This window comes from Centruroides sculpturatus, unplaced genomic scaffold, assembly GCF_000671375.1.
Source record: "Centruroides sculpturatus isolate CEXI.00-Female unplaced genomic scaffold, Cexi_2.0 scaffold117, whole genome shotgun sequence".
NCBI lineage: Eukaryota > Metazoa > Arthropoda > Arachnida > Scorpiones > Buthidae > Centruroides > Centruroides sculpturatus.
This window is the reverse complement of record NW_019384308.1, coordinates 162,989-190,444: the sequence shown is the minus strand read 5'-3', so window position 1 is coordinate 190,444 and position 27,456 is coordinate 162,989. Positions and strand designations below refer to the sequence as shown.

At 28.9% G+C, this 27,456-nt stretch overlaps 1 protein-coding gene across 1 annotated transcript; it reads right to left on the bottom strand.

Moving 5' to 3' along the window:
* Positions 1 to 1,926: 1,926 nt before the first annotated feature.
* On the bottom strand, positions 1,927 to 27,456 carry LOC111619963. The gene is made up of 8 exons (XM_023361797.1): positions 27,341 to 27,456; positions 26,262 to 26,941; positions 23,313 to 23,420; positions 14,464 to 14,768; positions 3,704 to 3,832; positions 3,415 to 3,627; positions 3,267 to 3,335; positions 1,927 to 2,875 (listed from the first exon to the last, which is right to left on the bottom strand). Exons 1-8 carry the CDS (start codon positions 27,454 to 27,456, stop codon positions 2,774 to 2,776), a joined length of 1,722 nt encoding a protein of 573 aa, XP_023217565.1. The 3' UTR covers positions 1,927 to 2,773.

Genomic DNA, 27,456 nt, shown 5'->3' with positions numbered 1-27,456 from the left:
ATTGTATAAATTTAACTGAATTTAGAAGTATGATGGTTGATTTCTTTAAATATCCAAACTTTATTAAAAGATTTCACACACTTTGGAATGGTCTCTTTCAATTCAAAATCTAGAATTTAGATATATGTATTCAGTATTTTTGTTTAGGAGTGAAAATCTCATATACAGCTATAAGCATTCTGCATTCCATAACTGCTTTAGTTGTTTCTAGAGAAAGTTTGTGGTGTTGTGCGAGTAGCCAGGAGATCTTTTCAGATAGACTGGCTGCCAGACTGCCAGAAGACTGTTGCTCACTTAGCACCACCCAAGGATCACGTGTAGGGTACTTTATGATTAAACCTACGGATGTGAGCAACACCGAACTCCAGTCCAGGAATTTGACTTACCTCGCAAAATATGGACCGTATTAAACCATGTCAGGACGGGCCATGGCAGGTGTAGAGACTTTGTTCAAATGGAAGAAAGTTCCAGGCCCGAAGTGTGACTGTGGTGCTCCACGTCAAACTGTTGAGCACATTGCATGCGAGTGTAGACTGCAGGCTTACCCAGGAGACTGGAGTGACATACTAATGTCCACCTCAGAAGCCATGAAGTGGATAAGCGAGTTAGATATACAGCTCTAAACACTGCACATATACACAAGAATATAGTGTCACCTAATTGTACAGTTTTATAATTGTTTAATTTAAGAAGCAGTAAATCTATACACAATTATTCTCCTATTTCATTTCTGGTTTTGTGTACTCCATTTTGTTACGCTTTATTTGTGTCATGTACAGTCGATCCCCCTATAAAATCATTGATTTTTCTGTTTTATCTGAATTACATGTTGTACGAGTCACTTAGATTTTACAAATATGTGAGCCGTTCACAGCCCCGCACACGTATTTGTAAAATCTAAGTGACTCGTACAACATGTAATTCAGATAAAACGGAAAAATCAATGATCTTATAGGGGGATCGACTGTATAAGCCATACGCTAAATAAATAAAGCTTCTAGAGAAATTTATTTCATACCTTTTTGCATCTCTTATTTGGATTATTCCTAATTACTCCCTTTAAATTATTGCTATGGATAAAGTCGAGCACATTTTTTTATTTGTCCTTCTCACTTATCAAATCGATCAAACTCTAGTAGGTAGACCAAAGGAGAAGAATTTTCCATCTGTATCAGAAAATAAAATGAGATGCTTTCTTGTGTGAGATCATATCACAAATATATCTTTTTCTATCAATAAACTCATTAGAATACGAAGCATCTGGTGGAAATTCGTAATTCCATTTAAACAAACTCCAACAAAGGGCATGTATGATTTTTTAATTTTAACATAAACACTATCTGTAAGTATTCGTGTAGAAAAACAGACCCTTATGCAGATTTTTTATTTTTTTAAACTTTCCCATCATTTAATTATGATCTCAGCATGTCAGCTTTATAAAAGAACATCAATAAAAATTTTGTATACATGTGTATATATTCACAAAATATTTAACAATACAAGATTTAAAAATGAATTATACAAAAAATTAAATTCCGTCAAATGTATAACTTATATTGCAATGGATACAGAAATGTAATTTGAATGTCTTGCACCATTGTGAGGCAATATTGTACTCGTTTGCCATTTAAATAGCTATAAACAAGTAACCCTTATAATATTATGCGAGTTTTCCCGTGTACAGATTGACCCTCGATTCCAATTATATAAAATATATTAATCTATGCTTTGCAGTATTAAATAACAGTGTATAGAATAATCAAAATGCTAAAACGTCACAAGAAATATACAAAAATAGTCCATTTGGATTAAACATCTTACATTGGTCCCGTTTAAAGTACTAGGTGGCAAGACATTTAACAAACAAAATTGCTTTCCAAACTTTGGCAAAGCCGTACGTTTGGTGACATCCGACGTTACATTTTATTTTTCTCGATACAATTAACCAAACTTAACTTTTGACATTGCAACGAATCCCACAATGGTGACGCAACAATAAATTTCTTTAGTAAATTTGATAAACAGATCTAGCGGCACAAATAAGTTTAAATATTTACAAATATATTTCTCGTTCATTCATCAATTTATACTTCCACCTGGAAAATTTATATTGCTTATAATGTTTATGGTACACTCAGTAGTCCAAATCATAACAGACTGTAATGTAAATGTTTTGAGATGTTGTTATGTAGTATTTATCCTTGGCAGAGTGTTTTGATCTTGTTCTTTTCAATATACATTTTCCTCTTTTCAATGACTTTTTTAATTTCTAATTTGATTACATTGCACAATTAAAATAGCAAAAAATTGGCTTTCATTTCCTAAATATAACATTTAAAAACTTTTTAAAGTGCATTTTGTAAAATAATTTTTTTTCTTAAAAATATTTTGATTGGCTTACATTATTCCATTCAGGAAGTGTTTTTTTTTGCTAAATTGAGTGGCCGTGAACCATATTACTAGCTGCTGAATGTAATAAAAAATATACACACACACATATATATACAAGTGGTTTTGTATTTCATAGTTACCACGACAGAAAAATCTATATTTAATTGCTTTGGTTCATGTTTCCGTTTATATTTTTTGCCACAGTTGATTTTTATCATTAAATATGATACATAATTAAATTTGCCTTTCTTCCTTATATATAATTACTCTCTTCAAACATAATCATCTAATAATAATAATTTGGAAAACATTTCAACATAAATTTCAATATCACAAATTGAGAATTTTACATTGGAGAAAGTATTATATGCCAATCGATAGTTTATTTGGTCATTTCGGTGATTATTATCCTCGAGGTGAATCCTACCAAAATGGCAAATATCACAGTAATGATCGTTCCGTGAGTCATCGGGAAACCATACATCTGTCAAAAACAATATTAAGTGTGAGAGATGTGGTAAACAAGTTAAGTTAAACCGGTGACGGAACCGAATCTGTCCGGTTGCGAAGCCCTTGCTGTGTACGTTTTGTCCGGTTATGATATATAATGGAGCGGCAGATTACAAAAGCTTCCTTAATTGGAATTACTCTATTGAAAATTTAACTCTCCTCACAATGAATACAATATTTTCTTAACTAACATATTGAATGTGTCATCAAATAGAATTATGTCATCAAAGTGAGAAACATTTGTCATTTGTCCTTGGCAATCATATTTATTTCATTTCAATACGCGATGAATACTTAACAATGTCTACCAAATAATTTTTGTAATTTTATGAACTAGTGTATTATTATCAGAAATTACTACTTACCGGCATTACCAGAGGGCTCTGAGAAAGAAACTGCAATAATTTCAGCCTCTCTTCTGTCGGACAAATACACTATAAGGAAATATACATTAATAAATACTTGTTGTTATGTCTGTACACATAATAAATATGTTTTTTTACGTGAATTTACCCTCGTCATCCGTTGTCCTTCCATGTTAACTTCGGCAAGCGCAGACGATAGTAATATCAGTATTATCAGAGGTACCATGAACTGGACAATGTCAGAGGCAGAGGCGGGATTCTTTAGCCAGTACACCAAATAAGTGGCGCACCACAGAATGACCAGAGAGATAAAGCTGACGAACCAACGCTGGAGAGCAGCGGAAGACAGCCGAAGACGACACTGCAAAAGCGAACACATACGTGTTACTCAATTTCCATTTTCGAATCATCAATGTACTAATCTAAATACTACTCACATATATCTTCCAGTAATTATGTAATATCTCCGTCACGGACATGGTGTGAGGAGTCAGCATGCAATCATCCGAATTTTCTATGATGCTCGTACCCTTATTCATTTCGCTAATGGGGATAAACTGTCTTTCCTTTAAGAAAATAATGAAAAAAATGTCAATCAATATAATATAATAAGTTACATTAAATAAATGAATAAATAAGAAATTTGAAAATGATAACAGACTAAATGAAGAAAAGTTTAAATAAGTAAATTAAATTTAAAGAGGAAAATATCTACATCTGAAGTAAAGCCATATAACTGAGTTTCAAATAAATTATATTAATGTTGAAATTGCTTAAAATGGGAAATAATGCCATAATTATACAACTGTAACAAAAAATAGAATCAAAAGCTTAGATTTATTTTTTTGTCAAAAGCTTAGTCGATACTTTTTATTATCTGAAATATTCAAACCATCTTAGTTCATCATTAGTTGCTTTTAAAATGATAGCTCTCTGTTTGAATAAATTATTCAAACTGGAAATTGATGAAGCAAGAAGCTTTGAAAATGTTTCTAGTAATAGAAATTATTGATTTACAGCCAAACATATCTAAAAGATTAATTATTAGTGTAATTCTAACCCAAAAATAAAGTGCAGAATTTGGTCTAAAAGTAAGTGATTAAGCTGCCATCTTGTGTGTATCGCACGTGACATGCTCTATACTCTCAGAAAATAGTTTTTATTAATTTAAACGATTATTATTCATGTCAATCATCTGTAGGAAATTCGGTGTTCTAGTAGCAGACGGAGCAGCAGAAATTATTTTATAGACCAAAATAATGATTTGACAATTGACATAATACATTGGTGTTATGTCACTTGTCAAATTGTTATTTTTTGTATTTTATTATATTTAATTTTTTTCTTTTAAATTAAGATGGCAACTCAACTTACTTTAAGGCAAATTCTGTATTTCACCCTTCGTCAATTAATAGTTTATTTCTAACTAAACTAATTATTAATTAATTAATGAAAGATAAAAGTATAGAATGTTTTCAAAACTTATTTTCCAAATGGGGGATGCTTTGGTAGCTTTGATGCTTATATTGTTTGCAGGTAGTCTATAAATTGTTAAAAAACTAAAGGAGAAAAGAAAACATTAACTTTAGATAAGAGAAATTTGCAAAAACCAACTGAAGTACAGTTGTAATGCAAGGATGCCGAGAAAATTGCGACCTCTATATTGGGAGTTTCATTTTGAATAAGCAAAGTTCATAAAATATAATATCTTACAATTATTGTTTTATTTAAAGTATATCATACCAATTTAAATTATTTGTTAAATAATGGCATTAGTATGGTTTGGTGAAGACACAACATCACTTACAAAATGCTTTCTTACTTGTGAGATCAAACCGAAAAGCAGATTAAAACTGGAAAGATTAAGATATTTTCAGCTTTGCTTTTGGGTGAGATTCTGTTGAATCAAAAGCAAAAAAACCTAGTTGTGTCATTTTCACTTTCAGTTGTATTTTCAGGTAATGTGGAACCAAGACATTAAAGAGGTTTAATTATCATTAGTTCTTAATGTATAAAATAAATTCAATTATGAATTATTTTCTTTTTAAATATGAATTTAAGCAGCATGGTGGTGTTAAACAAATAGTCCGACTTCAACAAATTTGAAATGTGCAACTCTGACCGTTTCCTTTTTAAAAATGTCACACTACAATTCCTTTTAATGGAAAGATACTACTTGGTATCTGAATATTTTTATGTAAAATTTCTCTATAAAAAGTTATTCTAAAATTTATGGTGAGAATCAAAAAATGTATATAACCAATTTACATTAAAAAATCTTTCAAGTACATAAAGAAACATACTAAGACTTAATCGGCCAAATGAATTTCGCTGTTATTAGTTAATCATCGAAAACTAATTTAACTTAATCATTTAAAAGAAAAAATTAAATATAATAAAATACAAAAAATAACAGTTTGACAAGTGACATAACACCAATGTATTATGTCACTTGTCATAATTTATCAAATCATTATTTTGGTCTATAAAATAATTTCTGCTTCTCCGTCTGCTACTAGAACACTGAATTTCCTACAGATGATTGACACGAATAATATTCGTTTAAATTAATAAAAACTATTTTCTGAGAGTATAGAGCATGTCACGTGCGATATGCATAAAATTTTGGTATGAAATGACTTTTTGATATCTAAATTTATCAAAGTGTCAGTTTTTAAGAAATTTTCTTGCATACTAATTTAAAAAATATTTTTCGTACTTCATATTTTACCAATAGTAAAACTCAGGGGTCAAAGTTACCGGAAGAATTTTACCGACTCCACTCTAAATATCCAACCCTGACCCCATGACACTGATTTTAAGTATTGAAACATTTTAAACATCATCAAGTAATAAATAATACTAAGAACAAAAGGCCTAAATTTTATGTTATAAACATAGGAACTTTGCCAAAGAGAATATTGGGTTATATGTGCCAGTAAGTTGTGTAAGAGCTCCAACCACTGGCACAGAGTTTATATCTCTAACCTTACCCAACAAATAATTTTAATCACATTTAATTATTAAAATGTAGTAAAACTGATATTATTTGAAGACATTACAGGATAATGTAAGAGGTAAAGTAATAATGTATCTCAATATATTATTTTAATGAGATGCGATCGACATGGGTTTTTTTATAAGCTGAACTTTCTAACCTGTTTGCTATAAACTGTTTATTATTCTAATTTGTTACATTGTATCATTTTGAGGTCGGAGGACAGATGGAAATTCACACATTTACACGGTCGAAGACCTTGAAGCAGATTTATGATCTACTGGGCTTGCCAACTGACTCAGTGCCATTCTTTTCAAGTTTTCATTAAAAATAAAAGTGCAAGTATAAAAGGATTTCAAAACCAAAAATATAAAATTTTTTGTTAAAATAATGTTTTTCTTAAAAATATTTTAATTGGTAAAGTATTTTATGTCGCGAGGAGACAAATTTTGTATTCTTCTGCCCACTCTAAGAGGCTCTTTTCAAGCCCATCACAGGCTTTGCTACGTCCTGACACATTTCAGATAGACTGCCTGTGAAAAATTCATGATGTTTTTCAACTGTCCAGATACAGGTTTTGTTTAATGTGTTATTTGTGTAACAAAGGTCCAGGTTTGTCTGGATGAGTTGTAATTTGAGTATATTTCACAGTGTAACATATAGAAAAAATTACTTTAGAATTCCTGAGAATGTTCAACAGAAATATATGACACTCTCATTCAAATTTCCAATTCAAACTTTCTGGGTCAAATGCATAAACTATTTTCCAAAATAATAATGAACTTAATAACTTATTATTTAGCTTTTGAAAATATTTTCTCTTATTAACTTTTAAAATATAATACTTTTTTCCACTTTAAATTTTAAGTTTTCCCATTAGATTTTCTGAGGTATTATCTCTCTTAAATTAACAAAAAGCTACATTCTTTTCTGTTTCATGTTAAAGCATTGTAAATCAAATATAGCTGTTTGAGATTTTTTTCTTCAAAACCTACTGTTTCCCATTATTATAAATGTTTTAAATACTTGTTCTATATTAATCAATATCTGACTCAAACTGTTTATCTAAAAAATCAGGTCCAATTTTTTTTTAATATAGAAATTATAAGCATGATAATCATCATTTGATCTATTCATATTTCTATTTGCTTTTAAAGACTTGAATCATTCAATTGTAATGGCTGAAAAGTAGCCACTGTAGGAAAATGGTCTGTTAAGTCAGTTTCCATCACGGCATAAGTCCAGAAAAGCATCTAAACAAATAAGTATGGCAATATTTGAGACTCTTGAGCTACTTACAAAAATGTTGAATTTTAACTTTTTTTTAAGTTAATAAAATATTGCAGTATGTTTTAAGTATTGTTTTATTTGTAATTTCATGTAAATTTCAGATTTTACAGAATTTTATTACCTTAAAAGATAAGTAGAAATGGGCAAATATCACTTTTTCCATCAGATCTCAAATATTTGAATACCTAAAATACTCAAATACCCAAATATGTAGTGAACTTAATTAATCGCAAGTCACACCTAAATTCAAAATTTCCAGCAAATAAAAGTCAAAAATACATATCAAACGTTTTCAGCCACTAAATTTATTGACCTTCCTCAGGAAATATCAACTGGAAAAACCATTCTATAAACTTAATTAACTTATATAACATATTTAGTCAATACTAGGTAGCCTGATAATTCAATTAATGTTCTCACTAAAAATTAAAATTTTAAATTGAAAATAAAAAAGTTTTCAAAGAACTGTTTGAAAGTTGTTTTGAAATTTTCAAATTGTAAATTGAATTAATTTTTAAATTTACATTGTGATGGTGACAGAACATTTTGCTTTTAATATATTGAATATATACAGATAAAAATTATTAAAAATACACAGACTAACTTTCAGTTTTTATATTATCTGTATTGTGTATATAGCCAAAGATTATTAATCAAAAATCAAACTTAAAGAATACAGTGCGTGATTGATTAACAAACAGTTCGGACAACAAACAAATCGAATAATGAACACTTCACAGATCACAAAAAGACACAAAAAGAAGTGACATAAAATAACAAATACCAATTGGTTTTCCCTTGTCTCCAGGTAACGATTTGAAACCTTTCAGAGTGTGGGAGACACTCTACCCAATACCAATCAGATATTATTCTACTGAACTTTGAAACTCTCCATTATAATTCCAGCTTTTTGTTTACCTTTCTGACAAATAAATTTTTATAGTCTTCGCAAGACTATCAGGCACTTGTTAAGTTTTGCATCAGTTTTTATTTTCTAAAGAGAGTTTAACTGTCTTATTGAATATTCGTTAATGGTATAACACCAAAATTTCAAATTTCATTTGGACCTCACATTTACATAATTCTTTCGTGTGCTAGTTGATTTATGTTCACTGAATTTTTGTGAGTGCTTTTCTGAACTTTTTATTTCAAAAAGACATTCATAATATTATGAAGCCTAAAAAGAGTGGAGTGTCAAGAACCATGCTTACCTTATAAACCGAGCAAGAGATAATAGCCAAGGTAGAAAATGGGCAGAAGATGTCTGATGGTTCTAGGCAGTATGGCTCGAACAGGTCTATAGTAGGCACAATCTTAGCTAAGAAAGGTAAAGTATCAAAAAGACTCAAGCAACTAAAGGATTAACAAAAATCACATCTGAGAAACAAAGATGTGCCATCTATGAAAAAATGGAGAGATTGCTTTTGGTTTCTTATTACATATAAATAAACATAGTAAGAAAGGATATAATTTATTTATTTATTTTTTGGGGTTTCCAGAATGAATTAACTAAATTCCCATAAAAATCTATGGTAAATCGATAATCGGTTAATGAACAATTTGGATAGGGAACAAAGTCTTGGAACGGATTATGTTCGTTAACCAATCACCCACTATAGTTGTTATGGGAGTGAACAAATAGCTCTCTCTTCAACTCCAAGCCGGAGTCAAAAGTGAAGTGTTTTTGTGTTTCTTATCCCTACACAAAGACCTTCCTTTCCCTTTGTTAACCCTTTCCACAAATTTATGTCAAGTTCACACAGGAAGTTAACGGGTGGTCCTTTCAAGAAATGAATTGTAGACCTCACCTGCGACCCATTGTGAACTACTCACACGCAGCTTTTTTGTAAAGTGTTGGTTTCAGTTTCAGTGGAGATGGAACATTTTGCTTAAATACATACAGATTTATTTAATATTAGCTGTTATGTCCAGCTTCGCCTGGGTTTATAAAGTACCCTTCACAGTAACCTAATTGTTACACTCAGTGTTATTAATTGTAAATTTCAAAAATTATGTGGTAAAACTCATTTTAAGAACATTACTAGAAAGCCCATAAACTATGTGGGAAGTATATCCTTGAAAATAGCAAGTTTATAGATAATTATTACAATTGGTTTGGTTTATTTGATTATGGCAATGCAACGTGTGGATGATCTGCCAAGGAGGATGCCTCCCAGAAGGAGTTTTATGGAAAACTGGCCCCTATTTATGTGTTAATAACTTAGGGGAAAAAAAAAACTAGAAAACTGTACATGGCTAGCTCATTGGCAATGTGTGAACCCACGACCAACTACTAGTGTAACAGTTTCATCTCCACACAGGTGAGTGCTATATGCTACTCATAAAAGTAATAATACAGTGTGTCTACTTTGCACTATAACATTGTCGCAGTAATTAAATGAGTATACTGTAATATTTGTTTTTTTTAATTATATCCTTTTTTATACAAATTATACTTAGTTTATTATTTTTAAAACTTTTTTTGCCAATACATGGCACTACACGTAAATGCAGCAAGTCAATATAAACGGAAATTAATTGATATATAGAAATCCAATCAATATTTTGGGGTGGGATGTATGACATTATCTAAGTTAGATGTATGTTAATGTAACTGTGGAATTTTGTTGCAATTGGTCAAATGACCTAGGAGTTTATAGCAAACAAAAAAAAAAACCAACAATCATTCTCATTTATAGATATAGATTTATTATTTAACTGGTTTTATTTATTTCAACATATTAATAAATTAATAAAATAAAACAATTTACTAAATGTTGAGAAACATAACTTGGATTCAATGTTCAAATTCTTTTTTATGATGGAATGAACAAATGCACCTCTTTTGAAGGAAGAGAGAATTTCACTGTGATATTTGTCGACCATACTCTCTTATATTTTCTGCATATGGCTTTCAAAAATTGTTTTTATATTTACTTTGTCTATACAGTTTTGTTTGAATGGTTTCTTTTTAATCTAGAATGATTAAAGTACCTGTTTTGACAATGTTTTTGAAAATAATTTTCATTTTTGTATATATCATTGTAGCAAAACTGTGTGCTCTTACCTCACTTTCTCTTACTTATTAATTATTCAAATATTTTCCCTAAGAATTAAAAATAAAGTTGCACACTTGTTGTCATGTCTAATTAATATCCTTTATCAATACTGCCCAATATTCTGCACAAAAAAATCTGTAATTATTACAGAATTTTTTTCATGCTAGATACTGAATGACATCAATAAAGGAAACTAATTAGACATGATGACAAGTGTGCAATGATTTTTAATTTGTTTGAAGATAGAGTCTTTTACTATTGGGCAGTACATTTCATATTACTTTAGGATTGTTCTTATAAAAAATCTACTGTTTGAAACATTTTTTTTATTTAAAAATGCCAGGTAGCTTAATAATATGGGAGTACAATGGGTGATCGGTTAACGAACATAATCCATTCCAAGACTTTGTTCGCTATCCGAATTGTTTGTTAACCGATTATCGATTTACCATAGCTTTTAATGGGAATTTAATTAATTTGTTCTGGAGACTCCCAAAAATAAAAAATATATACTTTCTTACTACGTTTATTTATATGTAATAATAAAAATACATACATATGCAGTCTTGCGTTTTTATTAGTCATGTTTTTTCCGTCTGAAAGTGTTAAAGAATCTGTCTAATGTCAATTGCTTTTCTCTCTTCATCAGGATTTTTCATAAGTAATTAATAGCATTGCAATTGTAGAAATCCCCAAGCTCCAACCTGGTTTGAATGCCATTCTAAGATCATTGTTCTGACATCCTCCCACTTCTTCAAAAAAATGTTTAATAGCAGATATCGACATTAATTCTCTTTTTCAGAAGAAAACATATCTTGCTGAGTGTCTTGGTATTCTTCATTCAAGAGTTCTTGGTGTTCTTCTGTCGTCAGATCCGTTTCAGGTTCCATTACAAACTCTTCGATGTTCTTTATTTCTCAGATGTGATTTCTGTTACTCCTTTAGCTGCTTGAGTCTTCTTGATTATACAGTATTTTTCTTAAATAAGATTGAACNACTTTCTTACTATGTTTATTTATATGTAATAATAAAAATACATACATATGCAGTCTTGTGTTTTTATTAGTCATGTTTTTTTCTTTATGGGGGTTAAAGAATCTGTCTAATGTAGATTGCTTTTCTCTCTTCTTCAGGATTTTTCGTAAGTAATTAATAGCATTACAATTGTAGAAATTCCCAAGCTCCAACCTGGTTTGGATGCCATTCTAAGACCATTGTTCTGACATCCTCCCACTTCAAAAAAATGTTTAATAGCAGATATTGACATTAATTCTCCTTTTCAGAAGAAAACATATCTCACTGAGTGTCTTGGTGTTCTTCATTCAACAGTTCTTGGCATTCTTCTGTCGTCAGATCCGTTTTAGGTTACATTACAAACTCTTCGATGTTCTTTATTTCTCAGATGTGATTTCTGTTACTCCTTTAGCTGCTTGAATCTTCTTGATTATACAGTATTTTTCTTAAATAAAATTGAACTGCAGCCTACTGTAAACCTGTTCACGCCATACTAACAAGCAACATTATGCATCTTCTGCCCACTCTCTACCTTTGCTATTATACTCTCACCTTTCAAAAGAAAAACAGACGCAAAACTTAATGAGTGCCTTCCTGACAGCCTCACAAATACATAAAAGAATTGTTTTGTCAGAAAAATAAAAGGCTGGAATTACAAGGGAGAGTTTCAAAATTCGGAGGAATACTATCCGATTTGTATATACTGGCTTGAGCATCAATGTCAACGTCTCCCACACTCCGAAAAGTTTCAAATTGTTGGCCGAAGACAAGGAAAGACAAATCAATATTCATTATTTTATGTTGCTTCTTCTTGTGTTTGTCCTGTTGGGTGTTCGTTGTCCAAACATAAAAATCTTTTGCGAAAGTGTTTGTTATCCGATCACCCACTGTATTTCACCTTATCAAATTTTTGGAGCTATGAATGAAGTTATTAATTTGTTAAATTGTTAGTGTTCTATAACTCAACATCATATGTTAACAGGTGATTTTATCTCTAGAATTGCTGAGGAAGAAGATTATAAAGTATATTATGGTCTAAATCAGTTTGTGTATAATAGTATCTTTAGATAAAGATTATAATTTAAGAGGATCAAATCTGTTAAAGTCCAGCTCTAAAAATACATTATTATGTATTAGATGGAAGTTTTATAAATAATTGTCCTGCTGAATTCATATTTATTCCTAAAAATGGCAAATCAATATTATTTATTGAGTATATCTCTATAATACTATTCAATGAAATTTCCAACAAATCAATTTTTTTTCTCATGATTCCCAAAAAGGATATCTTCAAATCTGTATGAAGAAAAAATAATCTTATCTTATTTCTATTTGCATAATTAATCAATGTGTTTAAATTATATTGTAACCACTCGTTTTTGACTTTCAAAAACTTTACTTCTTCCAACTTCTTTTATTGTATTTTCACTGTTTAAAAACTAATTCTTTAAACCATTAGTGCGTAAATTTAATGAACTAACATCTGGTTTCAAGGATACACAGTTCAGCAATTATTGAGTTACTCGAATGAAATAAACCTGCTATTTTTTCCGATAAATGTGATCATTTCTAAAGTGTTTGTATTAATTTGTTCACTTACATTATAGAGGAAATTAGACTCTTTTTTTTTTTTTTTGTGTCTTCAAATTTGATCATTCACTCCTGTTTTCCACTACTGGTTTTTAACTATTGAATTAACAGCTATACTCCTTTTATGTTAATTATTATTCCTATTTTGAGTCAATGTACAATCTCTTTTTCAGGAAAATGTTGTAAGAAACATTGATATAATTCAATACTGGCAATAAACATTTCAACATGATGCATCTTGGCAAATTTAATGTTTCAGTCGTACTGTAATATACAAAATTATTGCCCTGTACAAAAATTTCTTTTCTACACTAGGCAGATGATGATACCCACATATTTCAGTTACTAAACATTTTCATTAATTTGAATAATGAAAATTACATAATGATTAAAAATGTTATATTAAAATATTATTCAAAATTCAAACATTATAAAGGTTTAATTGAATATTTTCTCATAACTTTACAGGTTAGATCTGAAATCAATTAGTTCTTGCTTCAGTATTTAAGTGCCAGTAACAAAGGTCATTGCGGCCAGATGGCCGAGTGGTCAAGGTGGCAGCCTACCGCTCTGGGGGACCCGAGTTCGAATCCGAACGGGTCGAATAATCCCCAGGAATCTTTCGGGGGGGGGGTCCGCTCGGATATGTCGGGCCCCGTCCCTCATCACCCGGCAGCCCCATTGTGGGCCTGGCCGAACCCATAATGGGCTTGCAAAAAAGGGCCCTCTTAGTGCCCACAGGGCAAAAAGAGTTTAAAAAAAAAAAAAGTAACAAAGGTTAGAATAATTTATATATATTTTCAAGCTTTGATTCATTTCATTAATTTAAACAGCTTTGGCAAATAAAATCTTTGTTAAAATCAGCATTTTTCTTGAAAAAAATAGCATACTATTCTCATCTTATGCCACTTTCATCAAGATTTTCATTTTAAAATTATGTAAAAATAATCTTTTGTTAAATAATCTAAACGAAAAGTGTGCATTTTTCAAAAATTTGTTGTAATTTTATTTAATAAATATTTACTTTATGAAAATGTATTATTAATTCTAAAAACTATTATGAAACCTAATGAAAATTCTCAAACTTGTAATCTTTATTATTATTAATGTTTATAATGAAAATTTGGCATTGTTTATACAATTTCTATATGACTTCTTATTTAATGAGTGTTCTTCTATTCAGATTAGTCAGTTTTACTCTTATATTTATGTATAATATCCAAAATAAAATATTTAACATACTTACTGAATGTGCTGCTCTTGTGTTACTTTTATCCTGTTGATCATGATCCGCATGATTATTACGAGCAAATTCATCCTCATGATTCTGAATGGGAGAAGTTAAAATACCAATTTCATCGACTGTTTCTATGCGATTTGTATCACCTTCCTGCCTGTTATTATTTGAAAATGAAGCAGAATCAAAGGTGGGTGGACACGTGTATCTTCTTTTGGATTTTGTGAAACGGCGATGATTGAGTATGGAAAATGGTTCGTCGGTACTCAACATCTCATCATCAGTATTCATATCACCTTCCAACCATGATGTTTCTAAAATTGTAAAAAATTAAAATAATTAGTGATACATACAAATATTTTAGTTTAAAGTGACATTTATCATCAGCAATATTGCTAATTTGAAATAGGAAATTATAGAATAAAACTTAATATTTTAACTAAAATTACTTTATAAAAATGTATTTTATAATATGAGGTTGATTGAAAAGAAAGCAAATTTGGTCTATAAAGATTTTGATATTTAGTTGCTATCCTCTTCAAGGTAGTTAGTTATCCAATGCATTTACACTGCTTCTGCCAACTCTCAAACACTCCTTGAAAGTCATTGTTTTAAAAATTCTGAATCACCTCTTGTGATTTAAAGTGAATGTCCTCACAATTGTATCGAAATGCCACACATTGAGCTACAATTTCATTCTAATGAACAAAAAGTCACTAGGAGAGAAATCTGGAAAGTAAGGATGAAGAAGGAAGACTGCCATACTGTTTTTTTTTGGCAAACATATTTTAATTTTGAAAGCTGTGAGTGTATGGAAGCATTGTTACGATGAAGGAGCCAGGTTTGGTTGTGTTAAGATTCTAGTCTTTTGCAACAACATATTCATATGTAATCACCTCAAAACATTGCAGTAAAAGTCTGAATTCTCTGACTGACTAGGAAAAACAAATTCCAGTATACAATCCCCTTATGATGGAAAAAATTATCAACATGTTTTTAGTCACACTCTTAATTTGTTTTGCCTTCTTGGGTCTCAAAGATTGTGATCTCCCACACATAATCATAAACCTACTGAAACATTTCAGTACTCTGTGGTAAATTTCTCAAAGTTTAATGCAAAATTTAACATTTTCTCTTTGCTCAATTTTTTAGTTCATTCTCAAATCACAGCACAACACTAACACAGTGTTACAAAATAGTAAGTATTCCAGTTTGAAAACTTCACCACCACTTAGCAGACTGATGCTTGAAAGTCTAATGCAGCAATCCTTGATGACAAAAAGATTGTACTTCCCACTATTATCGAACTGTGGAAACAAACAGTCCAATTTGTTAAAATAAATGATGCTATGTGGAAATAAACATATAGGATCATTTATATTTATATAAATAATGCTATATATGAATACTTTGTACATTGTGCTGAGTTAATATTTTGTATAATTCTTATAATTAAAATGGCATAAAGTTTTACAGGTATATACCACTTAATGATGGGATTATATCCCAAGAAATACAACATTAAGCAATCATAAAGTATATTTAGACAAACCTATATGGTATAGTTTTCTACTCATACAGGCTGCTATACAGTTTGTATAAGATAATAAGTATTTATTTGTCTAAAAGTACAGACAGGTAAAAATTTTTCAGCACCATTATAATTTTATGAAACCTCCAACTTTAAGCAGAACATTGTTAAACTATGCATACCTGTATTTATAACTTTAATCATAGAAAATAAAAGGTGGTTTTTAGCTCACTTTTTCTTCTTTTACTGTAATTTCACTGCAATTTTGTTTGAATAAATTTTTACAATACCAAAATTATTTGATATTTATAATCTATAGACTTTTAACAATTGTAATCAAATATGTAGCAAACTGTTATAAAATTTAATAAGTCACTTGGAAAGACTGAAAACATTTACTGAATACTGGTAGCTGGTCGTGAGTTCACACCTGTCAATGGACTAGTCATATGGAGTATTTTGGGTTTTCTTCACATACCTAACAGTTAGATAGGAATCAATTTCCCATAGATAGTCCTCCCAAGAGGCATCCACCATAGCAGATCATCGCTTGTTGCACTGCATTAACTCCATCAATACAATGCATCTCTAACCCATAGGAAGTGTTATATTTTGTATGACAAATATCCACTTTTTTCTTCTATTTAGTTATTTTGTTTGTTTTTAAATTCTAATTATACTCTGTTCTACAAATATTTGATTAAATTTTTTAACACAACTTTCAGTGATTCAAAAATTGGTAATTATTTTATATATTCAATTTATATTTGCTCACAGCCTGATGAAGAACATTTAAAATGGCCAAATTTTAGTAATACATAAGTTTTGCCAGACTGACATGGCGTTGAGTGTATTATGAATGGTATAGTGTAACGATGATAATATTAATTAATATGATACTTATGTAAAACAGACAATTCCAGGAACCACTAGAAAATATAATGCTAGAATAGATGAGTTCACTTTTTTATTCAGGACTTAAAAGTTTTTTCAGACAAATACCATCATCAGAATCCACAAAAAAATGGGTCATAAGCATCGATAATGTGTTCTAAGCTTTTCAAGCATTTGAAACCAAAAAACATTTGAAAGAATTGGTACATTAATAATGTTACCTGAAGAAGGTCCTAGGGTGGACCGTAAACGTTTGTGTTACATTCCAAAATAACTGCAAAGCATTCTAAGGTTAGTGCAGTGTATTTATTAATAATGTTATTTCAATGAGTCTGTCTGTAGATGTTTGAACTTTCAAATGCACAAAAAGGTTTAGAACATGTTATTAATGTTTATGTTTGCTTTTTTGGTTATGGATTCTGATGATGGGATTTATGTCTTGAAAAATGTTTAAAACCTGAATAAAACAGGGGATTCCTTATGTGTTCCAGCATTACAATTTCTTCTAACAATTCACAGTCATTTATTTTACATCAGGTGTTTTACATATTTGTTTATCCCTAGCTAAAAGTTGACAAAGCATGACCATCAAATTAGTTTCATCCGAGGAATAGTTGATTTTTCTAAGTTAGCATTCATTAGAACATTATTATTAATGCAATGTTTTTTTGCATTTGTCTATTAATGTTCAAATTTTCAAATGTTCAAAAAACTTTAGAATGCATTATCGATATTTATGTTTCATTTTTGCTTTGTGGACTTTGATAATGGGATTTATGCCCAGTAAAACATTTAAATCATTAACATGATAAAAAAAACTACAAATATCACAGAAATTTAGAGGCACAAAACATTAATAAAAATTTCTCAGAAAACTTTCATTTTAGGAGAAATTTACAAGAGAAAAGGTGAAAAATCTGTTAATTGAACAATAATTTCAAACTTTGTTTTTGATTTTAGCTATAAAAACTATCTCAATATAAAAAATTATGAAAGAGAGAGTTATATATTTAAATGTGGTTTTAGCTATAATGTATGAGATATTATTAGAAGCAACAATTGATAACTTAGAATCATTTATACATCAAATTAGTTATTAAATATCAAGAATTATTTATCAGCTATAAATCAGACATAAAAATAAAATTATAATGATGTTATATTAAATAATTTTCAGGTAAATTAATAAATTTACCTGAAAATTAGATTAGAAAATTAGAAAAAGAATGATAATTTTAACAAGAATAGGTAATAAATTATTATTATTTTTAAACACGGAAAAATTGAGTAATTGGGACAGCTCTCTCTTCCTAAACTTATAAGAATTAAAATTAAACAATGAATATCCAGTTATCAAATTGAATTCGTTCAAAACTTAAAATGGTAATAAGTTCATCGTAGTATTAACAGTCAAACAATGGAAAGAATTTCCAAATATTTCTTCTAGACAGATTCAATAAGTAGTTAATTAATAAATATATTAAAGTTGTGAATAAAATCAAAGATTTAAACTTGTACGATAATAAAGTTTGTATTGTAACACTCTTAACAAAATTCTGCTTTCTAAATTGATATTAAACTAACAGAAGTCAAAACAAATTCATTAAATTTGAAATGTTTATAAATTATACTAATTTTGCCTTGAGAAGATTAACTGCAAATAAAATATAAAATATATCTGGCATTTAAATTTTTAATAAATTTGTTGCTTGTATTACAGAATTTTGAAATGAGAAATAGGAGTAATTTTCATATTTTCTATTTATCTTATTTTCCATTCACCTGATATTTCATTATATATAGTAACATTTTTCTTTTACAGTAATAGTAACTTTTAATAGATCATATAGTCATTTAAATAAATATTTTTTATGTTAGTTCAATTGAACAATATAGACAGAAAACACTACAATTAGATAAATGTATTTAAAAATTGATATTTGATTTTTGACATTTTATTTCTCTGAAATTAAAATCAAACCCAAATTTACTCGCATGAGAACAGATTTATTTAAAAATTTAAAAACCATTTCTACACTCTTTTCTTATAGAAATGAAAGAATAAAATTATTACATATTTTATATTTAATGAAGCTTATGTAGTAGTTTTTTCTAAAAGCCACTCAACAAGAGGTACTCTTTCATATAGGGATATGCATTTCAGGCATTTTTTGCTCCTCTTCTTAAGAAATTGAAGAGGGGGGAAAAATGCCTGAAATACATATTGCTACATGAAAAGAGCACCTCTTGTTGACTGTGGCTTCCAAGAAAACAACTAAATAGGTTTCATTAAGTATACATTAAGTATTAAAGTAAAAGGAGTGAGTGGAAGAAGAAAAAAATTACTAGAGCCAGCCATACTCTATATAAAATTAAGCCCGAGCGTAACTGTATATAGTTTTTATCTCCATGTGATTAGTATATTAATTAAAATGGTGGCATTCATTTCAGAAGATCCTCTATAAAGTATACTCTTTTCTAAACAAATCATTTAATATTATATTATTATTAATTTATTGGTTATATTTAACTACATTTTATAATTTATAACTTTTTATGCACATATATATGTTAATTATGATTTAGATTTATATTATTTTACAATGCGGTTTAATTGTTGCTAGGGATGGAAATCCATTGTCATAAGACATTTCTTATTACAGTAGAACCTTCGTTATCCGGACCTCCATTATCCGGATTTTCAATTATCCGGATTGTTCAAAATAAACAAAAATTTTACGAATTTGCTGATTTGCACTTGGCGAATTACGGCACTGTTTATGTACGTGATGAAATGCATAAGTTTTTTTGTTTCAACAACGTCTCACCCAGCACAGTGGTCATAAACTCTTAATATATTTTACGTAGTAATAAAAATATAACTTGACATACGTATTTATAAATAATTTATATTCAAATTACATCATTTCTATGACCAAGGGCGGCGTAAGGCATGGACGACGTGGGCTACTGCCTATGCCTCGTGGTCCAAAGGGCCTCGCGCCTCGAAGTTTTATGCATTACTTAAAAGCCGCAAACGCGACGAAAAAATTGTACTAGTCATAAAACGATAAATAGTTTGTCAAATTTTTATTCATAAAAATGCAGTTTCAACTGCTTTTTATTTTATAAAATCCGTCTTCTTGCGCCACCAGAAGGCCTTTTAAACAATAGGTGGTCTGTTAGCGTTGGTCAGTAGTAGTACAAATTCAATACGAACGTTTGTTTCTCGAAAATTTCATTACGGTTTAAATACAGTATTTACTTTTAATATCATCGAATAGAAAACGTGTTGTATTATCATTAAAAGACAAATTAAAGTATTTGTTTCGATTATCCGGATTTTTCCTTATCCGGACTACCTTCATCCCCAATTAGTCCGGATAATCGAGGTTCTACTGTATATGTAAAATAAAAATAAATAAATAAATATGTCAGGAAATTTCAAATTACATTAAAATTTTTAAAATTCCAGATAGTAGTTAAAAGATAATTTGTTTTTAATGACATCTATAAAGTTGATTTTTACATGAGCTTAACATTATGCTGAACTTCATTAATTTTTAAAATAGTAAACATTAGTAGTAATGGTATTAATAAAACACAAGTGATTTCAAAGAACAAATATATAAAATTTAATACTTAATACAATTACTAAAAATTTTATTTTTCAAACTTATTACACTAATGTTTGATCAGTATAATAAAATAACATCTATATTTTTATTAACACACTTCAGAAATGTGAAGTCAATGACAGATATAAATAAATCTTGCTAAATGAAAAATCCAGCAATGAGTTGTGTAACTTTACCAGTAAAAAATACTTGTGTTAAGAAATACTAAGACATGTTAGCAGAAGTTAAAATTGAGTGTGGTGCCATCTGTTATAATGTATTAAAAATAACTTTTACATCATTAATTATTATAAAAAGACAAAACAGGCTTAATTTTGAAGGCAAAGACAAGTTTCTAAAATTATTATAAATGCCAGAAACAAATTTTCATTATGTCTGACTCCACTTGAGATATGACACAACCCCCTTTCAACCTTTAACCACCAAAATTTAACCACTCAGCAGTGAAGGACAGATATATCCATCCAGGGTGATCGTGTGACAGCAGTGAAGGATGGATGTATCCATTAAATTGTTTTGGGGTATTGCCAAAAACTACTGCGAAAAAAAATTCACCCAAAAAATGAATTATGTAACAATAAAAAAGACTTTTCTTTACTAGATATAACTGTTTAGAAAATCTTTTTCTAAAACAGTAATGAGAAAAAACTTGCAGAAAAATACTTTAAAAATTTCCCACATTTATTCTCCACTACTGGAGGTAGAACCATACCTAGCTAGTCCACTGTTGAAACGTTAATAGAATCAATGCCCCTTATGTACAAGTTACCATGCCAAATGATTAAGTTTCTTAATCTAATATAAGAAAGTTTGTACAAAAGAAATCTGTATTGTCAAAAAAAAAAAAGTAAAAATCCTGTCCTCATTAAAAGCATAGGAATAACTTTCTGCAACTTCACTCACTTAGGCATATTTTTTCCATTAATATTTTAAAAGCAATAGCACAAGTTGAATATCATTTACAACATTCAGAAGACAGTTTAACTGTCTTCTGAACGTTGTTAATGATATTCAAATCTACGATTAAAATCTATAAAACACAAATTTTATGCCAAAGTTATAGAATGGATGTACAAAGATTATGAAAGTCAAAATAATTTCATGTTGATAAATATTACATTCATTACTTTTAGATCAAAGTAAAATAGAGAAACAAAGTGTTTAAAATACAATATAGATATATTACTCATACTGTTTACACAATGTAAATAAACTGCACAAGCATATTGATTTAGCAATGAAAAATAAAAAAGCTGCATCAGGATAAATCATGTTATAAGAAAATACTAAATTAAACTTTTGTAATTCAAGTATTACTTGTTGATTGCTTTATTATATTTTATGTGAGAATTTTCTCAGTTTAATATTTTTTAGTAAATGTAAGTATTCCCAAAAAGGCAATAGATTATAACAACACACATGCAATCTGTTTCCTACAATAATATATGAAAATCAACTTTTTTTTTCAGCACATCAATACTGTGTAACATAGATCACCATTACATATTTAAATGATCGAATTAAAGAAAGAAATTATATACAAAACTAAAAATATTTCTAAAATTTTTGTTCAGTTTTGAAATTATTCATTATGTATTTCACATTAAAATATTGATGTTAAGAAAGTATTGGAATAGGTAACTCACTCCAATACTTTCTTGAATATTAATTTTTTAATGTAAAGTTCATATTAATGAATAATTTCAAAACTGGACAAAAATTTCACAAATTCTTCTGTATCTGTCAATCTATTAATCTAAAAGTCGACAATACAAATAATTTAATGCATTCAAACTCCATTAAAAATTAATAAATTTATTACAAGAATTTGTATTTCAAAATATCAAACTGTAAAATCAACAGATAAAAAACAAAAAATTTTAAATTTAAATGTTTATTACATTATATATTCAATAACTTCAGATGAAATTAATCTACCTTTTTTTCTTTTTTTTTAAATTATTATAACTTTAATCTTTAAATATTTCAAAATCTATAAATATGTCTGTATTGTTTTTAAACTCTTGATTACTTATATTTAGAAAATGCAACTTAATCTCTTATATTGCAATATTTTTTTTGAATAAACAATGAACATTCTATTTTTGAAAGTATTTAGATAGGTATTCCAGGCATTTTATTCAATAATATATTGAAAATTTAAAAATTTTTAAGATATTCAATTTCATAATTTCATTTACATCTACTTCTAATATTCTTGAAGACTTATGAAAACATTAATGTTATTAATAGTAGTATCAATTTCATTAAAGGTCCTGTTTAAAATGATCATCATCAAATGAACCTTAGCAAGAACTTAAATATATGCAGCAGTAGTTCTATATATTTTTTTCATGAACTTATGTATTTGGAATTAATTTTCAAAGATAATTATAATAATCATTGTAAAATATAAATGACCATCATATTCAAGAATACAGATTGTTAGTAAAATCATATTTGATTATGTATAGGTCTATATGTTTGGTGTACATTAAACTGTATATCTAAGATATATATATAATAAAAATTGTGTGTACTATCAAACAAATTTGATTTCACAAGTAATCTGATCATTCCTATTGTATATAATCAAAATTTACCTGCATTTTAAATCTAATATATCGATATATTCAACAACTCATTTCATTATATGTAACATGGCAATGTTTAATGTAATGCTTTGTAAACAGTAGCAAGAGTAATAAACATCATTTTTATTTAACAATATTGCTAACTTGTATGCAAAGTCTAATTATTAATTAAGACTTTTAAATAAACATGCCATAACAAACCTTGACAAATATCTTCATATTTTAATGGAACATCCATGTTTGTCTGTGCAAAATAGTGTTCATACATTGCTGCATCATATTCTAATTCACGAATAAAACGTCGAATGCCTTCAAAGAAAACAATAAAATTCAAATAATTATTAAATAAATTTCAATCTTAAAAACTAAATATTTATTTTATCAAGTTCACATCTGTCATTGCATAAACTATCTGTTATGAATACAAAACATAAATTTCAAAATATATGAGGATAGATCAGAAAGTAAGGTTTTCTATAAAATTTGGGGTCCCACAATAAAATCTGTTGAGTCTAGTGATGTATGAATGTGCCAATGCAGATTTGGGACGTGAGTGTAATTGTTGTAGTCTTGAATCAAGTCCTCTTGTGACATGCTATACATGTGCTAGAGTTATAGCTTTATAAATATTGGAGACCAATCTATCGGTAACAGAATGAACCAAAATCATGATATAATGTTTGACAAGATAATGAAAATCATAAAAATGATAAAACTTAATCTAAAGCTAGAAAATCATTAAAAAAATAACCTTAAAAGTATCCAACATATAAATACAGTAGAGCGTCAATTTTCCGAAAGTCAATCATCCGAAAGAATTCCAGTCGGCAAATTTTAATTTTCGCCAGTCAATTTTTGGCTATGTCTTGGGCTACTCAAATATTTTATGTTTTTGATACTAAATTAACATCTGAAGTATAATTTTTTATTATTTTTATATTTTTCAATATATTTATTTTGTTTGTACAAAATCAAAAAATAATTTTTAATGATACAATAGTCTTTGTTAGGCTTAACATCGACGAAAATTCAATGCGAAGCGACACGCAACAGAGAAAAATTTTGACATCGGATACGTTAAACTATTTTCTCATATGTAAATCAGTTAAAAATTGTCAGGATTCCAACATTTTTTACTAAGGTGAAAAGGGTTCTGCAATAAGAATAAGTTGGAAACTCAGGCTCTATCCTCATGGAGAAAACAGGACTCTTGAATACATGACTGATTATCAGAGAACACTAAAGAGACTGAAGGAGATTACTCAGTAGGAGATCTGGATTGCTGAGGGTCTTGCGTGAGCCTGGATTGTTGAGGGTCAATCTAACAGCTCTGCTGCTACAGTGATTGTTTAGAGGATATTAGCTAGGGAAAGTTCTCACATCTTTCATACCATTCAGACTTTGCACTATCTGATTTTCATTTGTTCCCCAATCTGAAGAAGCATTTTCAAGGAAGGCATTTTTAATCTAATCAGTGTGTTCAAAATGAAGTGAAAATATACTGAGTTGCATGACCAGGAATCATTTTTCCATGAAGGCTCATGAACTGTTAAGGGAAGTGCTTGAACAAACTTGTTGGCTACATATAGAAATAGAGGTAGTATCAAAGTGCAATGTATCACTTTTCATTTGATCTCTGTATCTCAGATTTTGTAATTAAAAGAAATTGCATGCATAACCAAAGACGTTACAATCAGCCTTAAATTAGAATTGAATAAAATACTAAAATAATAAGATTGCAAACAAATGAAAAATCAAAAGTATGATGTAAACTATTGCTAAATAACATAACAACATCTCTCTTAATTAAATTAATTAATTAATTTAATTAATTAAAATCATAATTCTGTAAATAATATAACATAACACACTAAAATATATTTTTATTGTTAATACCACAACAAATTTTCTAAATATGCAATCTTTAAGACATGTAAATATATTGGAACAATGAATAAAATGCTTTCAGTTCAATGAAATGCTTTAAAATGCTGCCAGAACACTTAAGAATTCTTAAAAAAATACTATCTAAAATTTTATATGAAAGTAAACAACAGTTTAACTAAATTCCATACATTTACAATGATAAGCATATTAACTAAAAGCTGACACTTAAATTGTCAAGGTAAAGTATAATATACCTCCTAATTAACATCTATAATGGCTTCTTACTCATATAACTAGTTAAACAAGGCTATAAAACCTATATAAAGTCAAGTTTATGCTTGCTTTTAATTAATGTATAATGAATTGCATATTGTGAAATACTAGATTTGATTATGGATTCTCCTAAATTAATAATCCTTATTCTATTAATAAATATTAATGCTTGCAATCTTTAGTATCTAACAGTAGTAAATGATAAATGTACAATCATAAATTTGGCAATTAAAACATACGTAAAAGATCTGCAGAACAATGTCTACAGGACAATACATTTATTGTTAAATTATATGGTGTTTATTGAGCAAGTAGTCATAAATTTGCTGAGTCATAATCACATGTTTGATAAATAAAATTATTATTAGAAAAACTTAAAATGTAAATCAAATGTTAACTTTCAAAACTTGTTTAAGTATTCAATCTATAATTTTGCTTCGATACTTAATTTTGTTTTTATTGCAAATGAATCATGAAGGTAGAAAGTTATATCAATTATTATTAATGATGATTTCAAAATCGAACGTAAACAAGTTATTCTTAGCACTGCCTCTAGTCATCATTCTTCATATTAAATAGACAATACACAACAAGACAATAAATCTCTCGAAATTTTCTGATCTGTGCAGTAAGAAAATATGCTCATTATAGGAACTAAAAAACAGAATTCTTTGAGAACTAACTGTTATTTTCACAATAAACATTCAATAACATGTCCAGTATGGCCTTGACTCTTTTCTTTCAATTGCAACAATTGTGTATTTAAATACAAAGCAAGCCATGCTACAAAATAACTATATAACTATTCAAGCAGTAATTAGTTTTCTTTATCAATAAAGTTATCTTTGTACAAACCTCATAATTACTTTCATTATAAAAACTAATTTATTGATTCATTTTCAAGTTAGTAATTAACTTGCAAGTTAACACACAAAGTAAAGATTATATTATATTTAATTAGTTATTGCTACTCTTAATAAATAAACTTACCTATAGTATGTGTCCTGCAGACAGATATCAAAACAAAAGACACTAAAGAGTGCCATATGAGTGCAAAGACTGAAAATATCACCCTTGACAGAAACTGCAACTTGCAAACAATGACGTATAACTCCACCTTTTCACAAGTTTCATTTAAATATGAGTGAAAGCCATCATAATCATTAGTACTGATGAAAATAGCACCTAATAGAAAAAACAAAACGGCAGCATTGATCTTGAATATAGTACGAGAGTGCATTCTTATGTCTCTAAGAAACTGCGTGTGACGGAATAGTCGTGCACTCAAGTTTTTTGCATAGAAACCGAATGACCCCCAGCACACAATTAAGAAAATACTAACTGTGCCATTGGCGATATCAATGGGAGTATTGGGAGAGAGTATATCAAATATTACAAACCACATGTGAGAAACAGCAAAAGTGAGAGCCGAAGCAAAAGTAAGCATGTGCAGTATCAAACCGATGATAGGTTTATCATTAGGATGTAACGGTATCCCTAAGCATTTAGCTATAACAAACCATAACCAATGAGGAAGCTGTCGTGACTGTTTTGTAGATCTGTCTTTTTTCGGAATGGATGGATTTGTTTCCATGAACGTTGCCAAAGTATTGTTGTCTTCTCCACTGGCTTCGTAATAACGACAATCAGCAGTCGTTTCATGAGTTTTGCTATAGAGAAAAGAATAATAAATTGAATAAATTTAAATTAAATCTTAATTTATTTTAAAATATATCACATAAAAAAATTAATTTATCATTATTTAAATTAAATAACAAGAAAATTGATAAAGTCTCAACAACAATTTCACAATCTTTGATTATTGAATTACTAATTTAGTACAGATCATTGCATACATTTTGATGGGGTAATGTGTACACATTTGGGGCACTGGAAGTTCTATGAAGTTCAAGAATCTCTTTTTGGTAATGTAGAATGAAGTTGTCACAGATTTATCTATCTTTTCCCCTCAATAAGTAAACAGACTGGTCCCTGCTATTGCACATTTTTATAGCCAGCCAAAATTTGTAAAATTAGGTTTGGCCATGCAACTGGACACACGAGTTTGCCATATTTTGCAATCTTTTGCAACAGAATAGGCATCTTTCATTGAATATTGATGTTTTGATCCTCTTAAAAGGTGTTGCACCAAGTTTACTTGGCATTCCTCTCTTTCTCTTTCCAT

Bases quoted from the DNA above. Each gene is read 5' to 3' on its own strand.
- LOC111619963 (XM_023361797.1), bottom strand. From the start codon at position 27,456: ATGGAAAGAGAAAGAGAGGAATGCCAAGTAAACTTGGTGCAACACCTT. The intron at 23,421-26,261 runs GTAAGTTTATTT...TTTTCTTTGAAG, and splicing joins CTGCAGGACACATACTATAG to GCATTCGACGTTTTATTCGT. The intron at 14,769-23,312 runs GTTTGTTATGGC...TTACAATTTTAG, and splicing joins ATATGAAGATATTTGTCAAG to AAACATCATGGTTGGAAGGT.